Source organism: Anguilla anguilla, chromosome 19 (genome assembly GCF_013347855.1).
Source record: "Anguilla anguilla isolate fAngAng1 chromosome 19, fAngAng1.pri, whole genome shotgun sequence".
NCBI lineage: Eukaryota > Metazoa > Chordata > Actinopteri > Anguilliformes > Anguillidae > Anguilla > Anguilla anguilla.
The window spans coordinates 14,935,860-14,956,183 of NC_049219.1; the positions used below are offsets into that span (position 1 = coordinate 14,935,860).

The following is a 20,324-nucleotide window of genomic DNA, read 5'->3' on the forward strand; positions in this document are numbered from 1 at the left end:
CACACATACACACACGCACACACCTACACACACACACGCACACATACACACACACACACACACACACACATGCAAACAACCACACAGCATTCTCTCACACACACACACACACACACACACACACACACACACACACACACACACACACACACACATACACACACACACACACACACACACATGCACACATACACACACACACACACACACATGCAAACAACCACACGGCATTCTCTCACACACACACACACACACACACACACACCTACACACACATACACACACCTACACACACACACACACACACACACACACAACCACACACACACACACACACACACACACATGCAAACAACCACACGGCATTCTCTCACACACACACACACACGCGTATACAACCACACGGCACTCTGTCACATACGCACACACACGCATACAACCACATGCACACTCACACACACACACACACACACAAATAGTCTCTCACAAAAGGACAGTCCTTAAAGCTATTCAGTGCATTGTCCTTGAGGATCGGAAGCAGAGTGTGTGTGTGTGTGTGTGTGTGTGTGTGTGTGTGTGTGTGTGCGGGTGTGTGTGTGTGTGCGCATGCGCGTGCGTGCGTGCGTACCTGTGTGTGCATGTGTAACCCAAGCGTGTGCTTCCTCCTGCAGAAAGCTGTATAAGCGCTATGCTTTCCTGCGCTGCGAGGAGGAGAAGGAGCAGTTCCTCTACCACCTCCTCTCCCTCAACGCCGTGGATTACTTCTGCTTCACCAGCGTCTTCACCACCATCAGTGAGTGTGCATGCAGCCCATAGACCACTGCAGCTCCTCAACCACAACCACAACCGCTCCTTAACCACAATACCACAACCACAACCGCTCCTCAACCTCAATCACAAACGCTCCTCAACCACAACACCACAACCACAAACGCTCCTCAACCACAACCACAACCACTCCTTAACCAAAACCACTCCTCAACCACAACACCACAACCACAACCGCTCCTTAACCACAATACCACAACCACAACTGCTCCTCACCTCAATCACAAACGCTCCTCAACCACAACACCACAATCACAAACGCTCCTCAACCACAACCACTCCTTAACCACAACTATACCTGTACCTTAAAATCACATATAGCATGCTATAGCCACACTCTCTAAATACCATACTTCTGCAAAAAGAGTACCCAATACCTGATAAACACAGCTTCATTTTAGGTATAAAGACATTTAGCTGTTTTCATTATTATTTTTACTCATTTTAATTTGGTGAATTGTCCATCTCGAATGATGAATAGAACAGTGATGAAGTGGTGGCACACATTTGGGTTTGAAGTCAGTCCACACCTTCCTTTGTAGTCATTGTTTAAATTAGTTGAGATGATACTGTACCTCAGTGGGATGATTGTTTAAGAAGAGACTTGAAAAGACACTGTAGCATTCTTGCAGTGTCCTTGATCTATGAAACCGTAGTCTGAATTTATTATGCATTGTGTCATGGGTATTTGTCACAGCTGGGCAGTACTTTATTTTGCAACGGTGGGTTTTAGATTAGAAAAAGAGAACAGAAAGTATTCCTTAGTATTTTGTAAGATATTGTACAATATTCTGTGTTTGGATGCTGAAACGATGCTAAGTGTTTGCTGATTTAACACTTCGATCTTCGGGGGTTAATTAAAATGAGTCGGGCAGTGTTGCCGATCGTTGGCTGTGTGAAGGCTTGGCATTAATAAAACATGGGCCTGCGTTCGCTTTATCAAAGGTCCTGAGGCTGGCTGAATTATTTAGCCCTGCTGTCACACTGAAGGGCCCCCAGAAAGCTGGCGCACCTCCCCAAAATTACGTCCAAGGTCCTGTCTACCGGTGGCCTTGGCGGTTAAGTGAGGTAGTGGGGCGGTGGTTAAATCAAATTTGGGGGGGGGGGGGACGACTCAGAAGGGATAGTTATGAGGGTGAGGGTTGGTTACAGCACCCTCCCTTTTGGGCCTGTACTGTTTCACCCCGTCCTAAGCATCAAATATGAATGACACGTGTATATTGGGGAAAAGGAAACTGAGGTCACGCGCTGCATATGCGGCCTGCTGGATGAATGATTTATTACCCAGCCCAAACCAAAAAAGACAGGCTCCACGTCTCCACCCACGCTTGGTCTTCCTCAGATTGTGGATTCCTTTAGTGTCCTTGTAGACGTGTTGTTCTCCCAGTGCCTGGATTTGTGTGTGTAAGCGTGTAGTTGTGTGTGTAAGCGTGTCCTTGTGTGTGTAAGCATGTGGCTGTGTGTGTAAGCATGTAGTTGTGTGTGTGAGCGTGTAGTTGTGTGTGTAAGCGTGTAGCTGTGCGTCACGCTGACCAATCGATCTGTCGCGCTGTTTGACCCCGCAGTGATCCCCTACCGGGCCGTCATCATCCCCATCAAGAAGCTGAGCAACGCCATGACGACCTCCAACCCCTGGGTGTGCGTCTCGGGGGAGCTGGGCGACTCGGGCGTCATGCAGATCCCCAAGAACGTGCTGGAGATGACCTTCGACGTGAGTGTGCGCGCGCGACGCTGCGTTTGTCCACAGGGGCTGTGTGTGGTGGGTGCGCTCAGTGGTGCATCTTCATACGACTGTGCCTCTCTTGCAATACACCATCTCTGCTGCTCCGCCGCGTCTTGCTTCCTTCGCTGCGCGCGTCAGTGTGTGTGTGTGTCTGACTGTGTGCCGTCGCCATAATCATCATCCAGGGTTGCTGTGGAGTACGTTGAGGTGGAGGGTTCCTGCTGCCATCTTAAAAAAAGCCACTGGTGGGGAGCAGTGTGGCTCTCTGTTGTCTGTACTGAGCTTACTCTCCCCTACATGTGTGTCACAGGCCCCGCCCCCTCTCAGCCCCTCCCCCAAGGTGCCACGCCCCCCCCCCCTCTCCTCCATGCTGTTCCTCATCATCATGTTCTAACACTGTCTGTTTCTCCCAGTCTGCCTTCAGACCTCATCACTCCCACATCTCCACAGTGTTCAAGGTTAGATCGACCTCTGTGTTCACCTGGTCTAAGTGCTGTGACCTCTCTACACCTCTCTGTCCTCTCGATCCCGAGCTTCTCTTCACGCTCTAAATGCAGTAGTTGTTCCACCGTAGGCTTCCAGCTCCAGGATCCTAGCTACCCCGTCTGGCATGTTTTTGGTTTTGGAATGTCACGTCCCCTCCTCCTTTGTACTTTTTTGTACAGTTCTGAAAATGTCGCTGCAATGCTGTGGCAACGCTGCCGCAACGTTACAGAAACGTGTGTGAGAATGTCGTGTGGTAGCTCAGTATTTCCTTTCTACAATGTTGTCATTAGGGGATAAAGGTGTTTTTTTTATTTGTGTGGTGGGCACGACCAACATTGCACCAACATTCACACTCACACTCACATTTTTCAAAGGGGAAAATGGGCATTTAAGCATAACTGCCTTTTTCAGAAATTACATATATGTACCTGCCAACTCTGAGATTTGTTTTTAGATTATATTGGACCTTATTTGGATAGCCATTTGAAAATAATCTCAAATTGCAGAAGATACATTAAGTGTAACACACACTCAAACACACACAGACATGCACACACACACACAGACACACGCACACACACACAGACACACAGACACACACACACTGCTCATTTCACGCTGTTCCTGCTTGTTTTCTCAGTGTCAGAATCTGGGAAAGCTCACCACTGTTCAGCTGGGTCATGACAACTCGGGGCTCCTGGCCAAGTGGCTGGTGGACTGTGTGATGGTGCGCAACGAGATCACAGGACACACCTACAGGTGAGCCCCCTGTCTCTGTCCTTCTCTCAGTCTGCTGCTCATACCCAGCATGCACTGCTCCTCTCCGTGTACTCATACCCAGCATGCACTGCTCCTCTCCGTGTACTCATACCCAGCATGCACTGCTCCTCTCAATCCCTGCAGACCAACATACATCGCTCCTCTCAGCATCCTCATACCCAGCATGCACTGCTCCTTTCAAACCCTGCAGACCAGCATACATTGCTCCTTTCAGTATCCTCATACCCAGCATGCACTGCTCATCTCAACCCCTTCATACCCAGCATGCACTGCTCGTCACACTTCCCCTCATAGCCAGCGTTCACCGTTGACTCTCTTTTTCCCAGGTTCCCATGCGGGCGCTGGCTGGGGAAGGGCGTGGACGACGGCAGTCTGGAGCGGGTCCTGATTGGTGAGCTGGTGGTGCCGAGCGGCGAGGAGGAGGGGGGCAAACCGTGCCGGACTCCGCCCCTGCAGCGCTCCCCGTCCCAGACCCGACGCATCAGCGTCACCTCCCTGAGCCGCGGCGGCAGTGAGTACCCCCCCCGAATCACTGCTGCACCAATCACAGCATGAGCCTGGGATGGGCGGAGCCTCCCGCCGTGTCTGTCACATGGAAACAACCAGTCGGGTCAAATGCCAAGTCATTGAGCAACAAGCAATAAAATGTGATAGATCCTGCATAAACTGGGATGTTTTTTTTCCCCTTTCTTCTTAACGTTATTGACTTACAGAATAACAAGATATTAATGTACAAGAATAGCCTATTAATACAAATAGTATGAACAATCAAATAAACGACCACCCCAAGCAGCATCTCAAGGTGACCAGCAATGTGCCGTTTTCTGTTGATAGATATGTTACAGAAGCATTTGTATGCTTTGAACGGAATGGATTTTATCTGAATTTTATTTCAATCTGAATTAGTATCCACACTAAAATATGGACACACTCAGCTATTTCATGTCGTAATACTCAATACCACTCTAACCAATGTGATTCACTGGCACTGTAATCATGGCTACTCTCAACCACTCAAAGCACACGCACTCACCACCAGCCTAATCACAGGTATTCACTGCCAATGTAAGCATGAACAGCCGCAGTGAATATTGGTTAATGAGCACTGCTATGAGAGGCTGCACTGGGCCAAACTGTGGAGGAAGCAAGCACAGTCTCTGAGCTGCAGACACACACACGCACACACACTGCACGCGCGCACACACCCACACTCAAACACACACAGACACACACACATACACTACACAAGCGCACGCACACCCACACTCAAACACACACAGACACACACACACACACACAAAGATGAACAGTTTACTCTCTCAAAGGCTTTGTCCCAGTGTCAGACTTTACCACACCATGGTAACATTATTGCAGCTGGTCATGTGATAGGGTGCCCAGGAGTGCCTAGAGATTAAGTTATTCTCTGTCAGACCCAGTCAAGCTGGAGAACACACTCAGCTCATCCCTTCAGTTTTCTATCCTTTCTTTTAGAAGTGCAGTTCTCACTGTATTAAAAAAAAAAAAAAAAAATGTTTTTGGGATGTTTGAGCTTTTTACAAAAGCTGCTTGCCTCCTGTGCAGAGCCCAATGGCGTTCAGATCCAGGAGGCCATCGGGGAAGCGGTGAACAACATCGTGAAACACTTCCACAAGCCGGAGAAAGAGGTGGGTCCCCCCCCACTCCCACTGCTGTGGGAGAGTTCACAGTGTTATCTTTAACTGGTGCAATTAAAGCTTACCCACGCATTCTCTGAATATAAATACCGCTCGAGCATGTGGGAAAGGGGGACATCACGGCTTGTGAGATCCCTGTCCTGCTGTCTGATTGTTTCCAGCAGGTCTTAGCGAGTGTTTTTGTGTCTGTACTTGACTCCCATTTACAAGCTCCATTTACACAAGATCATCTTTCACCGGATGAAGCGACAGTTTACTAATAAACTGCACTAATAAACCCACAGGGGCAGATAGACTGATGTCCCTCTGGTGCTGTACTGTAGGCGCAGAGTAATAAGGAGCCCTCCGAGGGTAATCTAATGTGTCACATTAAACTAGATTATCTTTTAAATGGGTCTTGCTACTTCCTCACCATCTCTTTATGCGCAACGTTTGTGCCAGTGTACCTAAGGAGGCGATGAGGTCATTTTGAGATAAATCTGTCCTGGTTGCTGCCAGAACAGTGGAAATGTTTATTACACCTGCTGATTGGTGTGCTCATTCTGGCGCCTGTCCTCCCCCCCCTCCCCAAAACTGCAGAGAGGGAGCCTGACCATCCTCCTGTGCGGTGAGAACGGGCTGGTCTGCGCGCTGGAGCAGTTCTTCCACCACGGCTTCAAGTCCGCACGCCTCTTCCAGAAGAACGTCTTCGTGTGGGACTTTGTGGGTGAGGACCGGTTATGCACACGTGACACTGTGGGGGCTGACTCTGTGCTGCTGACACAGCTGGGGATGATTCACTGCCATGGACACAGCTGGGGGTGATTCACTGCCATGGACACAGCTGGGGGTGATTCACTGCCATGGACACAGCTGGGGGTGATTCACTGCCATGGACACAGCTGGGGGTGATTCACTGCCATGGACACAGCTGGGGGTGATTCACTGCCATGGACACAGCTGGGGATGATTCAGTACCGCGGACAGAGTTAGGGGAGATTCGGTAGAGTAGGGGGGCTTGGGTTTCAGAACCTTGGACAGAGATGGTGCTAGATATAGACCTGTGGGCTCCAAAAATAGTGATTCAGTTCCTGCTTGCTCCTGCTGTATTTGCTTACTGTGGCAGGTGAGAAGGGTTGCTTTTGAAATGACACCTTTTCTAACATGTTTCAAATGTGTGGTTTTCTTCAGGTTAAAAATACCTTTTTATGTACTTTCTGTGTTACTGAAAATAAATGAGCCATGGGTGCCTTTGTTATTTTTTGTCAACTAGCTCCCTCTAGCTGCAACAGCTACAGCCTACAGTAATCAAGCTTTCAGGGGGAAAGAAACTCATTCCACCATCGTGTATCCAAGCGAATTTAAGTAATATAGACTGGGTACAGCCATCTCAGATTTCTTTTGTTGCATTTGGTTTAGATTGCACACCTATCTGATGTTGTCTTAGCATAGAATCAGCCCTTTGAAGAGCAGGGTTTTTTTGGAATGTTTTTTTTTTCTAGATTCTAAGTCAGCGTTCTAGAACTCCACTGCTTTCAGTTTCCAGTGTGATTGTGACATCAGCATTAGAATGTTCTGTTAAGCCTGTTCTGTTAAGAACATTCTAATCACATGTTTCTGATCTTAGACCTTGAAGGGTTAAAGCAGGGCATCAGGAGTACAATAGCCAGGACCCCTGCCCCCTGTCCTGCCCCCCCGTCCCGCCCTGCCCCACCCCGGCTACACACTCCCTCACGGACACTCCCTCTCTGACAGCCGGCTCTCCGCTCCCCTCGCTCTCTCCGCAGAGAAGGCCGTGGCGTACCTGGACACGGCCGATCAGATAGGTGACCTGCAGGAGGCGCCGGAGCCGCTGGGTCAGACCTGCGAGACCTTCTGCCACTACGTGAGCGCCATCAACAGCACGCCCCGCAACATTGGCAAGGACGGCAAGTTCCAGCTGCTGGTGTGCCTGGGGGCCAGGTGAGCCGCCCGCATATACACCTTCATATCCTTACACATGCATACACCTGCACCTTCATACCCCTACACCTGCATACACCTACACCTGCATGCGAAACACCTGGATATCCAAACACTTGCATATACCTACATCTGTATACCACTACACCTGCATACACATATACCTGTATAAACCTGCATATCTCTACACCTGCATGTACCTGCTAGCACAGTGAAGCTGGCACCTGAGTACTGCTGGACACACCCCCTGTGGCACTTAGGGTCTGAATGGGGGTCTGGAAAAAGTGTGCAAACGTTTTACTTTACATAATTAGTTGGCCATCATTTTGAATATTCTGCTAAACTTAGTTGGTAAAACTGGACAATTTTTTAAAACGGTGCTCAAAAAACACTCGTGACCTTTGACCTTCTGCCCCGGCAGGGACCGCCTGCTGCCTCAGTGGATCCCCCTGCTGGTGGAGTGCCCGATGATCGCGCGCATGTACGAGGAGAGCGCCCTGCTGCGCGACCGCACCACCGTCAACACGCTCATCGGCGTCCTGCAGACGCTGCACGACTTCAGCGTCACCCTGGAGACCTCCCTCACTAAGGGCATACACCTATAGCCGCCGGGGATGCTGGGAGATCACACAGACTTCAGGAAACCACCCCCCATTACCCCCCCCTCCTCCCCACCTCATTTACCCCTCCTCTTCCCTCAGTTTGCCCATTCCCACTGCAGAAGACTGACACCGTCTGGGAGACTGACACTGGGGGTCACATGATGACTGAAGGGGGCGTGGCAGGGTGGGGCCCACGCAATGCAGATTAAAGGCCGTGGCGTGTGGGCGGCGGAACCTGAGAGCTCTGTCCATGGATGGATGCAGTATTACTTTATCTCCTTATTTCCTCATTCAAGAGCTCTTTTTGGCATTCGGTGACGATTTTCTTTTTTTTCCGTTTTACTTGATTTGTGTAAATGCCACTGTTTCATGGTCCCTCCTGAACATCCTCGGCCTTCTGAAACGTCAACATGTGCTTTTCTTAAAAGTCTGAACGAGGCGACGCTGCACCATGGGCTCCAGTTAGTGCTGAGCGGCATGCCCCTGCTTCATATCGAACTTAGATGGATTGAAGAGAGAAGCTGCATATTAGGAGGCTGTAATACTTGGTAGATACCCCCCCCCCCTCCCCTTGCTGCCTGCAGGCTCACTGCTGTGTCTCTGTACTTTGTCTCAGAGAGGCCCGATGGCCTCATTGGATGACGATGTCATTAGCTCACAGCCTATTCGTTCACTGACCTGTCCGTCACCTGTGGGCTGGTCTGGCTGGCGTGACGGAACTTGACCCCTCGACACACGTGAATTTTCGTCACCGAGGCAACAAAGAAGTGATGCTGTGGCTGATGTCATTAACCCGATCACAACTCCAGCGTTCTCTCCTCCTCTCTCTCTGGTCACACTGGGCATGCCTGCACTCGTTGTTATGACTGTTTTTGTTGCTGCTGGAAACTTGAAATGCTTGTGTTGTTCTGCCATCATAGTCTTTTGTTTTTGGTCTTCTTAAAAACCTGGGTTAAAAGAGTCTAAATCAGGGCTCGCTCCTCCCTGGCATGGTCGCTGCTTGTGATAGGGGTGTATAGACAGTACAGTAGTGTCCGAACTCCCATTGATCTCAGATAGGATAGACTGTGTGTTTCTGCCAATAATTTCAAAAATAATCCTATGGTTTTGATAATGCTTGCATCCCTTTTGTTGGATGAAAATAACAGAATACATTGAAAATACACATGCATAGCAATAACTTAATTAAGATAAGCTTGCGTACTCTTTCTTTGTCCTATGATGTGAGACATTCTTGGGTCATCGAAACCTAAATATAATCAAGTTGCACGTGTCAAATTATTTTCAATTTTTATTTAAAGGAAAGCATTTTGAATCATTATTTTAAATAATGATATATTTTGTTCAGGTTTAGTTTCTGTTTTTAATTGAGTTCTGTGTTCCTGTGCAGTGCTACTGATGTGGTTTACCACTTAAAAGTTAAAATGAACAAGATGCTGCAAATGTACAGCAATGTACTCCTGTGTAAGAAAAATCAGTATGCTGGCTCCTTGGCTTTTGTGACAACAGTAGATGCAAACGCAACTGACAGATTGTAGCGTTGTGGTTATGCTATTATTTTTATTGTGCCTGGAAAAAAAAATAAGTCAGTACTTTTTTTTTTTTTTTTCTCCTGATCCTCCAGAGTCGCCGTGGGAACCTGAAACGGACAGCGTGTCACACGGTGAAATGTTCAGTGTTAAATCTCTGTTGGGCTCATAATGTACTCTGTTGAGAGTTGAATTAACACTGGACATTTTGCTGTGTGGGTGTGGTTTCTCCTCACGCTTTCATTGTGGAGACCAAGGTGTTACCAGTGTTAAATTTAGTCTGGTTTAGATCTCATCATGCTCAAATGTGCCACAGACCACACGTAGTACTGTGCAATTTTATTTTGTTTTATTTTATTTCGTTTTTTGGGTTTACGTGCAGTTTTTTTTTTTTGTAATGCACAATGACTGGGATTACGCATTTTGGTAGCTTTGTTTTATCCTTAGAATGTACGCGATGCGGTGTGGGTTTAATTCCGCCGTTTGAAAGAAGCATGCAGAGAAAAGATCTATATTTTTGTCTCTCTTCTCTCGTTTGAAGGTAAGTCCTGATACACTGAAGTTGAAGTTGTTCCAGATACAGGGTTCTTCTCATGACCTTCCTGTCTTTGTGTTGCTGCTTCATGATATTTGTTTTGGTTTGCTCTTTTTTTTTCCTGTGGTCATATACATATTTTCGTAAAACGTGACCTCTGAAAGCATAAGAGCAGACTGTATTCAAGGCGTTTGAGTAACTGTGAATGTTTTGTTCCTTCATGATGTCGATGTGAATTGAGCGCTCTGTGTCGAAGGCCGGGGCCTCAGAGCACCTCTTTATTTAAAGTGAACAGTTTCTCATGTCCGCGAGGATGAGCAGTCCTTGTGTTATTATGCTTTGTTGTGATATTTATGAAACATCTCATTAAAGATGCTCTGTACATCTGTTGAAGCAGGGTTGTGTTTCCCCTCCCCCCCCCCCCCCCCCCCCCCCCCCCATATTAAAAAGTGCAAGAGCCTCATCCTCATCCTTTTGGAATAAAAGCTTTGGAATGGACTGTGGACAGGGTGAAATCGTTATGTACTTTATTATGGAAAGTATATGTATATACACATCACACCAACAGATGTGCAAGTAAGACTATTTATATGAAGCAATTCCAGACCAATACATATGCACATCAAACCAATATAAATCTCAGAAAAACTAGCAAATGGGTCATTTGCAAAGTGAAGAGACAACAATTTGTATAAATGATCAAACCAATACAAACACCAAGGGCCAAAACAGTAAATGCATCAATGCCAAACCAATACATATACATGTCAAATCAATATTTATGTGAAGCAAACCAATTTATATGGAAGAAAATAAGGGTAAAAAAGAGGAATTTAAGAACACAAATTTATGAACTGATTAGTATTTTTTAACTATGAAATTAATATATTTAAATGTTTTAAATGAATTAAATACATTTCAATTAATTTGTTTTGAATTAAAAAATTCAGCTTCCCAAAATTCATAAAACCAGGCAATCTCATCAAACCAGGCACCCAAAAATTCAGGTTCCATTTTTCCAATGCCTCATTATTCTATTATTTGATATGGGATAAAATATACATATATTTAAAAAATGTCAGCCTTTGCCATCGTCTGTTATATTTGTATACATATTTGGAATTATGATGTACAATATACAGCCTAGGTCTACGTTTTAATCACTTGTATAATTACATGCTTCGATTATTCAGAAAACAAATAATAAAAGACTTCTTTTTTGTAATCATGAGAAGAACGCATCCAGGTACATTTTAATGTGACTACTTTATAAATAAAATGGCATGCAAACGCATGCTTTCTCTTAATTTTGAAAACGAATGCGCAAAAAATTGCATTACTGGCTAGACCGAACGCAAGAGCTATGAATACAGCTTTTAAGTTTCATTTGCTCTTTTCCTGCAGTTAATCCCCGTAGCTGATTCGATACAAGATTGTCAAGTTCTCTTGCCACAAGATACAAAGAAGTATTGATTTCAGAGCCATCTGCCGCTCCGTGGAAGTGTCTGTAGCTCCGCCTCTTTGCTTGCATTTTCAGCATCGAAAATGAATGTAGCACCATGGCAACTAGGGCCAACCTCTATTTCCCGCGCAATGCTCCCTTCCTTATAAGGCCAACAGAATGCACACGCAGCGAAACGTCAGACACGTATGTAAATTTCTCTGATTGAAGAAAATCAGAAAATGGTGGCGTGTGACCCGCACATGCGCAGAGAGAAACAATTTACTATTTCTCAGACGTAGGAAGAGACATCAACAAGCGAGCGGTGTTGGTGCTTTGAAGTGGATTGCTAAATGAGTTGAAACTGTATCGCGAGTTATTTTCAAGTTTTTGCTTTGTATTACAATCTTAGAATCTTAGAAAGGTAAGAACATATTCTCTTTGGAAACCGTTAGCAGGCAGCGTTTTGTTATTCCATCACATTCTACACCACGGCTTTGTAAACTACGGTTCAGAATAAGTTTTTTATATGGTCTTCGTATTATAGCATCTGGTTTAATTTGCGTTTATGTCGTGGAACTACTACAACTGAATACAAGTTTGCGTTTTAGCTGCTTGATATTTTGTAATGCTCGGTACAAAGCGGGTTGTGTTTTTATAGCCTTTATTGAGCGTACACGCTTTATTTGACAGTGCATCTACTTGTTCGCCGAATGGATCTCCAAATATTAGTTGTGCACATGGCATATTGTAGTGGTACGGTAGTACGGCAGCCTATTGTCACTCATTTTAAACGACTTCGCCAATACTCTTTTGCTTGGAGGCGATATAGGCAATCATTACTTGACATTTGTTTTTTTGATTCTCTTTGGGTTTTTAGGTCGTAAATTGATTCAGGTGTTTGTCATCTAGTCAGTATGTCGTGCAGTTTATGAAGAAATGACATCAAAGATAAAGTTGTCTGTGCATAAGTGAAAACTCTTTTCAGTACTGTTCGTGGACTCTGTCCGGTAAAAAGCAGGCGTGCTCTGTAAAAAGTGAGCATCTCCTATCGTATGACTTAAATAGTTGCCGATATTTTCTAAATACGAATATTTTCTTTACTTTGTGTCCACCATAGGATATTCCTAAAGTAGAGCAAATCGCCTCACGAATGTGATGGCGGCGAATCATGACATGACATATAGCCTACTCATGACCTGTGAGTATCGCAGTTATAGTATCGCATTCACTTTTCTATGAGCTTGATTTTTCGTTAGTTATAGCTATAGTTAGAGTCCAGCGATAGACATTTTAATAGTTACAGGAAGATTTTCCTTGGAATTCCAGCCTGTGTGGGCGTATTAGACTGGTGTTTAAACGGACATTTAAACATAGCTACTGCGCATATAGGCTACGCAGAACCGCTTTGAAAACAAAGGGCAAACCTTGGCTTATTATAATTCGTAGTTGCGTATTTGGTTTGCTGGTGTGATTTCTAATGTTTTCGTCTTAGTTGCACTGCGTAATAACAAATATATTAATGGGAACGGACCTGAAATGACAGAATGACCCATTCGAAGTAAGGATGGACAGGGAAACTGATGAGCGTGGTGCAGTTCGCGAGCCATGCTTCTTTAGAAAAAGTAGTGGGCGGTGAACATATCGGTTTACGGTCTCTTCACATGGGGAAACCTTTGACGCATTCCAAATTATAATTTGAAATGTCACGTTCTTTTCAAATGCCGGTAATTGTTTTGCTACGCAGTCAATAGTACGTTTTTAAAAAAAATAAGATGACCAGGAGTAAAGCTGTTTTGTACGGTGTGTTTTTTGTTTTGTTTTTTAAATCGCAAATGCATCGTACAGGACGGCAAAATTCGCTCCTCCAACGCTCCCCATGCGCGCTCCCTTTGAAGTGTTGCCATTTTTGAGCTACGTCAGGACCTGAATTTCACGGGCAGTTGTGCCAGTGTCAAGCCGTGTAGAGGTCTGCTAAGATGACTGTACACTTCGCAGTGCTTTAATAAAGGAGTCGTGTGTGCTTCGGCAGTCACTGATCTTGGGTTAGTTCTCAGCATAATGCTGGGTTCAGGTGTAAATTGTAACCCGATAGTTTCAGCGTTTAGTTTCCCAGTCTTCCATCTTTTCATCCTATATCAAACATCGGCGAACCCCCCGTGACAGCAACACGGGCTAAAACGTCGCATAGGTACCAGGTGTATTGTAAATTGTTATTGCTGTAGTGAAAGTAAGGTTGGGCGGTACTTCCCCCGAAAAGGTTATGTAAATGTCAATGAACCACTTGCGTAGGCTATGTGACTAAAATCCCTCTGACGCTATCGCCCGGTGACCTGGTTCTCTCCACATTTGGGTCAGGGCAGGCAGTCCATCATTCCATGTGATGTCTGGGTGTTCTAGGCACTTGCTAAGAATGCCGCGATTCACGGTTGCTGATGTGCTGTACGCTCGGATGCTCGTAGTTTTACATGGCATGCATTCCCACTATAGAATTATGAGTATTGCTGCAATCCTAGCCCTCCAGTTAGTTCCAATTTAACTGTAATTGTCACGTTTCCTATTGTGGCCATGTTTATACGTTTAATTGCAGCTTTGCTCAATAATTTACCCCCACACAGTATCGGAGTTTCCGTTGCATCTAATTAGCTCTTGAGATAAACTTTGTGAGAGACTATAATTCATGTGTTCAACTCTAAGGTGCATGTCTTTCTGTATTGATGTTTAATTGAGTTGTAATTTTCTTGGTATGTATTAATTTGTGCATTTGTGACAAAAAAAAAATACATTAGGAGACACAATATGTGTGGTTTTTTTTTTCTTCTTTTTCTTCCCTGCAAGGAAGATGTTTGGTTTTCACAAACCGAAGATGTACCGGAGTTTACACGGCTGCTGCATCTGCAGAGCGAAGACGTCGAGCTCCCGCTTCACAGACAGCAAGCGCTACGAGACAGAATTCCCGAGTTGCTTTGGGTAAGACGCTCCGAACAACACCTGTCAGGGGTGGGGATAAACCACTGCGTCCAGCACCCTTGAAATGACTGAGCCCGTTGTTTGGAGCATATAGCTTAAGTACACCCCCCCCCCCCCCCCCCCCAAGCATGACATTTAAATGGTGACATTTACAGAAGAGACCGTTCTCTCCAATTATTTTTACTGAAGTGTACTGTAGTCTTGACAAGTGGAACACTAAGTGGCCAGGAAACAGTTTTTGGCATTGCAAGTCACTATGAACCCCTTTCCCCATACACCATGGCGTGCTATTATGGTAAGTGTTGGTGAGGGCAGAGCTTTTCTGAGAAATGGACATCAGCATTGTGTCCAGAATATGCGTGCTTCAGTTCAGCGCCACCAGCTTCATCGCCATGGATACTCGTAACGTGAGTCAGCAGGGTACAGTACGATGCTCCTTCAACACAGCACGATCATTTTAGTCATGTAACAGGAGTGTGGGGGGGGGGGGGGGTGGAGTTGGGGTTTCTAAATTAAGGTTCCAGTTTGCACAAATCGAATGTAATGTTCTGGCTCCATTGCCGATTGCATCATTTCCCTGCAAGGGAGTCTGGCGGTGCAGATTTTAAATGAGCACGAATATGTAACGAATCGTGTTGGCGATTGAAAGACCCGATGAGAGATGGCTTCTTGGAGAGTTATTTTTGGTCGTTTGTGAGTCACCGCATTTGGCGGTTTTGTATTGGACGCTGAGACGAGCGCTCCGTGCTGCGCTCCGTGCTGGCTGTTTGGCTTTATTCGGCTTCGGTGTTGTTTTAGCCCTGTTTGGTTTTTTCGCAGGCTGCGTGAAGCTCGCTGTGGAGATATCTGCAACGCCTGTGTGCTCCTGGTGAAGCGGTGGAAGAAGCTCCCCGCGGGGTCCAAGAAGAACTGGAATCACGTAAGGAGCGTCTCCACTCCACTGGGCCCGTGTGTAAGGCCTTCTGACAGCTGGGCCTGCAGTGATTGCCCTGGGCAGCTTTTACTCTGGTGCTAGAGGCACAGTTCCAGGAATGACATAAAATTGGCCAAGTGCTCACAATTCAGTTAATAGTAAAATATCCACATTTGCCGGGGATTTTTGAAATTTTTTATCCTGACTTTTTCATCCAGACTTCTTTCACGTGTCATTACTCCATCAGATTACTTTCAGTTTAACTGTAAAAAAAAAAAAAATGTTAAAAACTAACCCTAACTCATGTTCTATTTAACAATGTGGCTGATACTGCACTATTAAATTTGTTCAAGTGAAGAGGAGAGAACTGCCATCATCAATGTCTGCCTTCAAGGTACTTTAGATGAATTGATGTTGCTGGCATTTTATTTTTGCTACAGTGGTCCGAAGGCTTCTTGTCAGACAAAGATTGCTTGCCCTACCAGGCTTAAATGTACACCACGTTAGTTCATATTTTTGTATGACATTAAAATTTCCCATTTGAGCATTAGAGCTTGTGTTCTTTATTTCTCATCCTCGTCCCAGGTACGTTTGCTGTTCAGGTACACATGATGTAGGTGTTGTCATGGAGACTGCTGTCCTGCTGGATGCTGATTCTGTTGTGCGGGTGTGTGTGTGTGTGTGTGTGTGTGTGTGTACCTGTTGCAGGTGGTGGATGCGAGGGGCGGGTCGAGCTTCAAGGTCACGGGGAGGCCGAAGAAGATGAAGATGAAGATGCTGTCCGGGAGGGTTCGGCCGAGCCAGACCCACCGCCTGCAGGACGAGCTGAAAAGACTCCGTGAGCTCCCCCTTCTGTCCCAGAACGGCAGTGTTGACACCTCTGTGGAATTGGAGAGAGCTTCCTGTGCTCTCGCTGGCTTTTGAGTGCCAGTGCTTTCATCACCTCTCTGTGTCAGATCGCACAGAGATGTGAGAATGCGTTCATCTCTCTCGAAAGACACGGAAGCCTGTGACTGATCACGTTGATTTGATCTGATTACAGTATGCTGTTCATTTCCAGAATAAGGATTGACAAACCATCACAGCTATTAAATGAGCATCTTGTCAGGTTTTAATGTTGGAGATAGTATGTTTAGTGATCATTTGGTCAGGGATTTGTTCTCTATTAATTTTTTACCCATTGAAAGGTACAGTAGGTTTTTCAAAATTCCAAGTCAGTGTTCTGGAACTCCGTTGCTTTCAAATACCAATGGTGATTGTTACATCAGCATTAGAATATTCAGTTAAGATCATTCCAGTTGCATATTTGTGATCATACACCTTAAATGGTTAATTCTCAACACTGGCTCATTCTAACAGGCCTGTTGATGTGCAGATTTGAAGGTAAGGTGCTGATTGGTGTTTTCTCCTCTCCCCCCCCCCCCCCCCCCCTCTCCCTCCAGACTCTGACGCTCACAGCACTACCTCCAGTGTGTCACCAGCCCATTCTCCCAGCTGCAGTAACCAGTCGGACGACGGCTCGGACACAGAGCTCACCCCGGGCTCCAGACGCTCCCCGGTTTTCTCCTTCCTGGACCTCACCTACTGGAAGAGGTTTGGCCCAGTAGCAGCAGCTCCTGCTTTTTTTTTCCTAAATAGTCTGAACCCTGTTTCCTGCCAGTGGGCCACCCACTTCCTGTTTCTGTGACATCTGGCTGAACCCTACATCCTGTGGCTTCTCTCTGGTCTGTTGTGCTATATATTACCCAGCTTTTTCGCGAGACAGGACATTTCTATACAGTGTGCCTGCCGCCTGTTATCTTGTGAACAGGATGGGGTCATTTGGCATAGAAAGTCAACCGTCCGGCTTTTTCCAGAGAACTCTAGTGTTGGGGGCCCTGCTTCACAGCAGAGAGATTGGGCTCCAGTTTTGGTAACGCTGCTGGATGTGGCGTCTGTGGGCGGGGGACATGGCAGTGTCCGCCGAGGCACACTCTCTGCTGAAGTCACAGGTGTGTCGAGCGGGTGCTCCTCCAATCAGGTGAAGACCTGGAGTGGAAATGTGGCGACAGGCAGCGCACAGTTCAGGAAGTAGGCGTGCTTGTGGGATAGGCTTACAAATTACAATCGGTAACCTTTCGAATTTAGAGAAACGAAAAAATCCATTTCTGACCTGATGGGGGTCTGTTTCTGGTGGGAGACGGCACAGCAGCCCGTGTTTGACGAGGAGGAAGCGCCGTGTTTACCCACTGGCGTCTGGTTGCCGTTTTGATGTGCTTCCTGTGGGAGCGTGCTGTGTGTGGTGAGTGACACGGCCTTTTGAAGGAGAATGGCCTGCCTGTAATCTCTGCCTCCGTAGCTCCTTTGTAATGTTCACCAGATGTAATGGCCGACCACCGATTTGGCTCTGTGATCAGGAGATTTGTTTTTTTCTCCAAAGGGAATAATTATAGGGGTGTTATTGAGTGGATTGGGAACTGGGCCACTTGACGTACTGCGTGTGAATGGATACCGCCTGTTGGAATGAATTTTGTGTCAGTAGTTCTGACTGCTTTGGTCATTTAACCCAATTAAGAGTATGTTTTTTGGAATGTTTTTTTTTTTGTTGTTGTTTCCCCTCAGAAGTCCAAGTCAGTGTTCCAGAAGCGCATTGCTTCTCATTACTACTAGTGGTTGTTACATCAGCATTAGAATGTTCAGTTAAGAATATTTACGATCTTACACCTTAAAGGGATCTGTGATCGTACCCTTGCTCAAGGGCACAATGGCAGTGTCCTACCCGGGGATTTGAACCTGCAACCTTTAGGTTACAAGCCCTGTTCCTTACACGTTATACTGCACTGTTGCCTTCTCTAGTGCCCTGGAATTGACTGTTCCCCCCCCCCCCCCCCCCCTCGTTTCCTGCTGTTTCCAGGCAGAAGGTGTGCTGCGGCATCATTTATAAGGGCCGGTTCGGAGAGGTGCTCATCGACCCCCTCCTCTTCAAGCCCTGCTGTCTGAACAAGCAGCGGCAGGAGCAGCAGCAGCAGCAGCAGCAGCAAGAGCGGTTGGAGGAGGAGGAGGAGGAGGAGGAGCAGCAGTTGGAGGAGGAGGAGGTGGGGGCAGAGGAGGATGAGGAGGTGGTGGAAGATGACCACGGGCGAGAGGGAGGAGAGGGAGGAGAGGGCGGGGAGAACCCGCGGCCCGTGGGTACATCGTCACCTTCTTGTGCTAAAACAGCGGCAGTGGAGATGGCGGTTTGGTGATTTCACACAGGCAATAGGGTATGAATACACACTCAAACACGCACACACACACATACATGCACACACACACACACACACATACACATGCACACACACACACACACACACACATACATGCACACACACACACACACACATACACGCACACACACACACATACATGCACACACACACACACACACACACACACACGCACACGCAAAGGGACTCACTCGTGCGGCCTTCTTAGGAAGCCTTGGGGAGCTCGGCGTTTCTCTTCAGGCTCTTACGCTGAAGTTGCCTTTCATTGCCTTCATCCCAAGAGCAGCTGGACACTTCGTTTCTCGTTCTCGTTGTCATCCTGTCTTCCTTTTTTCTGTTTTTTCTGCGTTTTTTTTCTCTCCTCCTTGTTAATTTTATTGTTCTTGCTTTGTGACTAGCGAACCGCTACGAGGACTCAAGCATATCCCCCCCCCACCTTCAAATGTTCCTTATTGTTGGATATTTGCTTTCTTTGAGAGCTTTTTTTGTTGTTATTTAAATTGCAAAATTGCTGGATTTCTGGTGAGCCAGTCGCTGCTTTTTTATGTGGGGTGTGTGTAACCAGAAAAAGACACTGAAAACAGATGACCTCTGCTCTCCAGTATGGAGCCATAGAATAGAACCAGGGGTGCACAACAAGGTCCAGTCCATTTCAAGATTGTGTGCCATCTTCTTCTCTTTTCTTAATTGTTTAATTGGCTCGGTCATATCTTCATCTTACTTTTATACAAGCAAATGCCTGCTCAACAAAACAAAAAAAAACTGCCACCGTATTCGAAAGATGTTTACTGTGCTGAAGTGGAGGAGTGAAGCAGCGTGGTTTATAGAGCAGTCAGAAAGCTACAAACTGAAGTAGCTCGCTTGAGCGGAAACCAGCGGGCAGTCAGGCCCTCCCGGACAGCGGCTGTGCGCCCCTGTGTTCCAGACACCAGCCTTCTCACAGCAGGTTGCCTTTGCCCAATACTCGCCCTCATCTCGACATGAGAAGGAACGGGCCTTTTCTCAAAAAGCCACACACTGCACAAACTTGGGAGGGGGGGCGTGTGTGGGCCTTAAATTTGCGTGTGTTGTTTTTTTGTTATTTTTTTCTTTCTCAGACTGGCATTGGAGGACATGGTTAATTTAATTACACTTGGAGGAAAAAAAAGAGAGTAAAAGAGCTTGTATTATATACTCCATGAGCTCCAAGTATTTTTTCCCTTTCCAAATAATATCCTTCAGTTGCACAAGATATCTTGCTTCAGATATTCAGGCCTTAAGCTATGCATTTTTTTCCCCTGTGAAATAAAGTTTCAAAACCTTAGCATCAACTTGGCTGACAAAAAGTAATTCTCTGCCATGGACTCTCTTGTAATGTTCTGTTTCAATGCCTTGCGCTTCTAATGTTTGTAAGTACAATAATTTTCTTTTTTTACCTTCTTACTGTTTGTCCCCTCCTGTTTCTCTAGAGTAGTGGGTCTCAAACTCGGACCTGGGGGACCTCTGTGTATGCTGGTTTTCATTCCAAACTCAACTGCAATCCCAGAATTTTAACAAGCTCTTAATTTTTTTGATGACGTGCTTTTCATGTGTTAGAGCTGGGGTCTTAGGGCAGGAAGGGCCAGTGTGGGTGCACACACACCTGATTCTACTAATCAACCACTGGAGGTGTTGCTAAG

The 20,324-nt window shown here is 46.2% G+C and overlaps 2 protein-coding genes across 3 annotated transcripts in view; both read left to right on the forward strand.

Annotated features, from left to right (window-relative positions):
* dennd5b (DENN/MADD domain containing 5B) overlaps window positions 1–9,606 on the forward strand; it is a 50,558-nt gene extending 40,952 nt beyond the window's left edge. The window contains 9 exon segments of the mRNA XM_035401920.1: window positions 672–793; window positions 2,394–2,539; window positions 2,965–3,009; window positions 3,678–3,796; window positions 4,144–4,328; window positions 5,399–5,481; window positions 6,070–6,196; window positions 7,257–7,431; window positions 7,853–9,606. Of these exon segments, the coding sequence (XP_035257811.1) occupies window positions 672–793; window positions 2,394–2,539; window positions 2,965–3,009; window positions 3,678–3,796; window positions 4,144–4,328; window positions 5,399–5,481; window positions 6,070–6,196; window positions 7,257–7,431; window positions 7,853–8,036 (1,186 nt within the window). The 3' untranslated portion in view covers window positions 8,037–9,606.
* Window positions 9,607–11,776: 2,170 nt separating this feature from the next.
* LOC118219083 (SIN3-HDAC complex-associated factor-like) lies at window positions 11,777–18,736 on the forward strand. Of its 2 annotated transcripts, none has more exons than XM_035401949.1 (6): window positions 11,777–11,962; window positions 14,381–14,508; window positions 15,328–15,427; window positions 16,130–16,259; window positions 16,864–17,014; window positions 18,315–18,736. In XM_035401949.1, the coding sequence occupies exons 2-6, from the start codon at window positions 14,381–14,383 to the stop codon at window positions 18,643–18,645; spliced, it is 840 nt and encodes a 279-aa protein (XP_035257840.1). In that variant the 5' UTR covers window positions 11,777–11,962; the 3' UTR covers window positions 18,646–18,736. The 2 variants fall into 2 exon arrangements, with proteins under 2 accessions (XP_035257840.1, XP_035257839.1); XM_035401948.1 differs by having other exon boundaries at window positions 11,778–11,962; window positions 14,377–14,508.
* The last annotated feature ends 1,588 nt before the right edge of the window (window positions 18,737–20,324 follow it).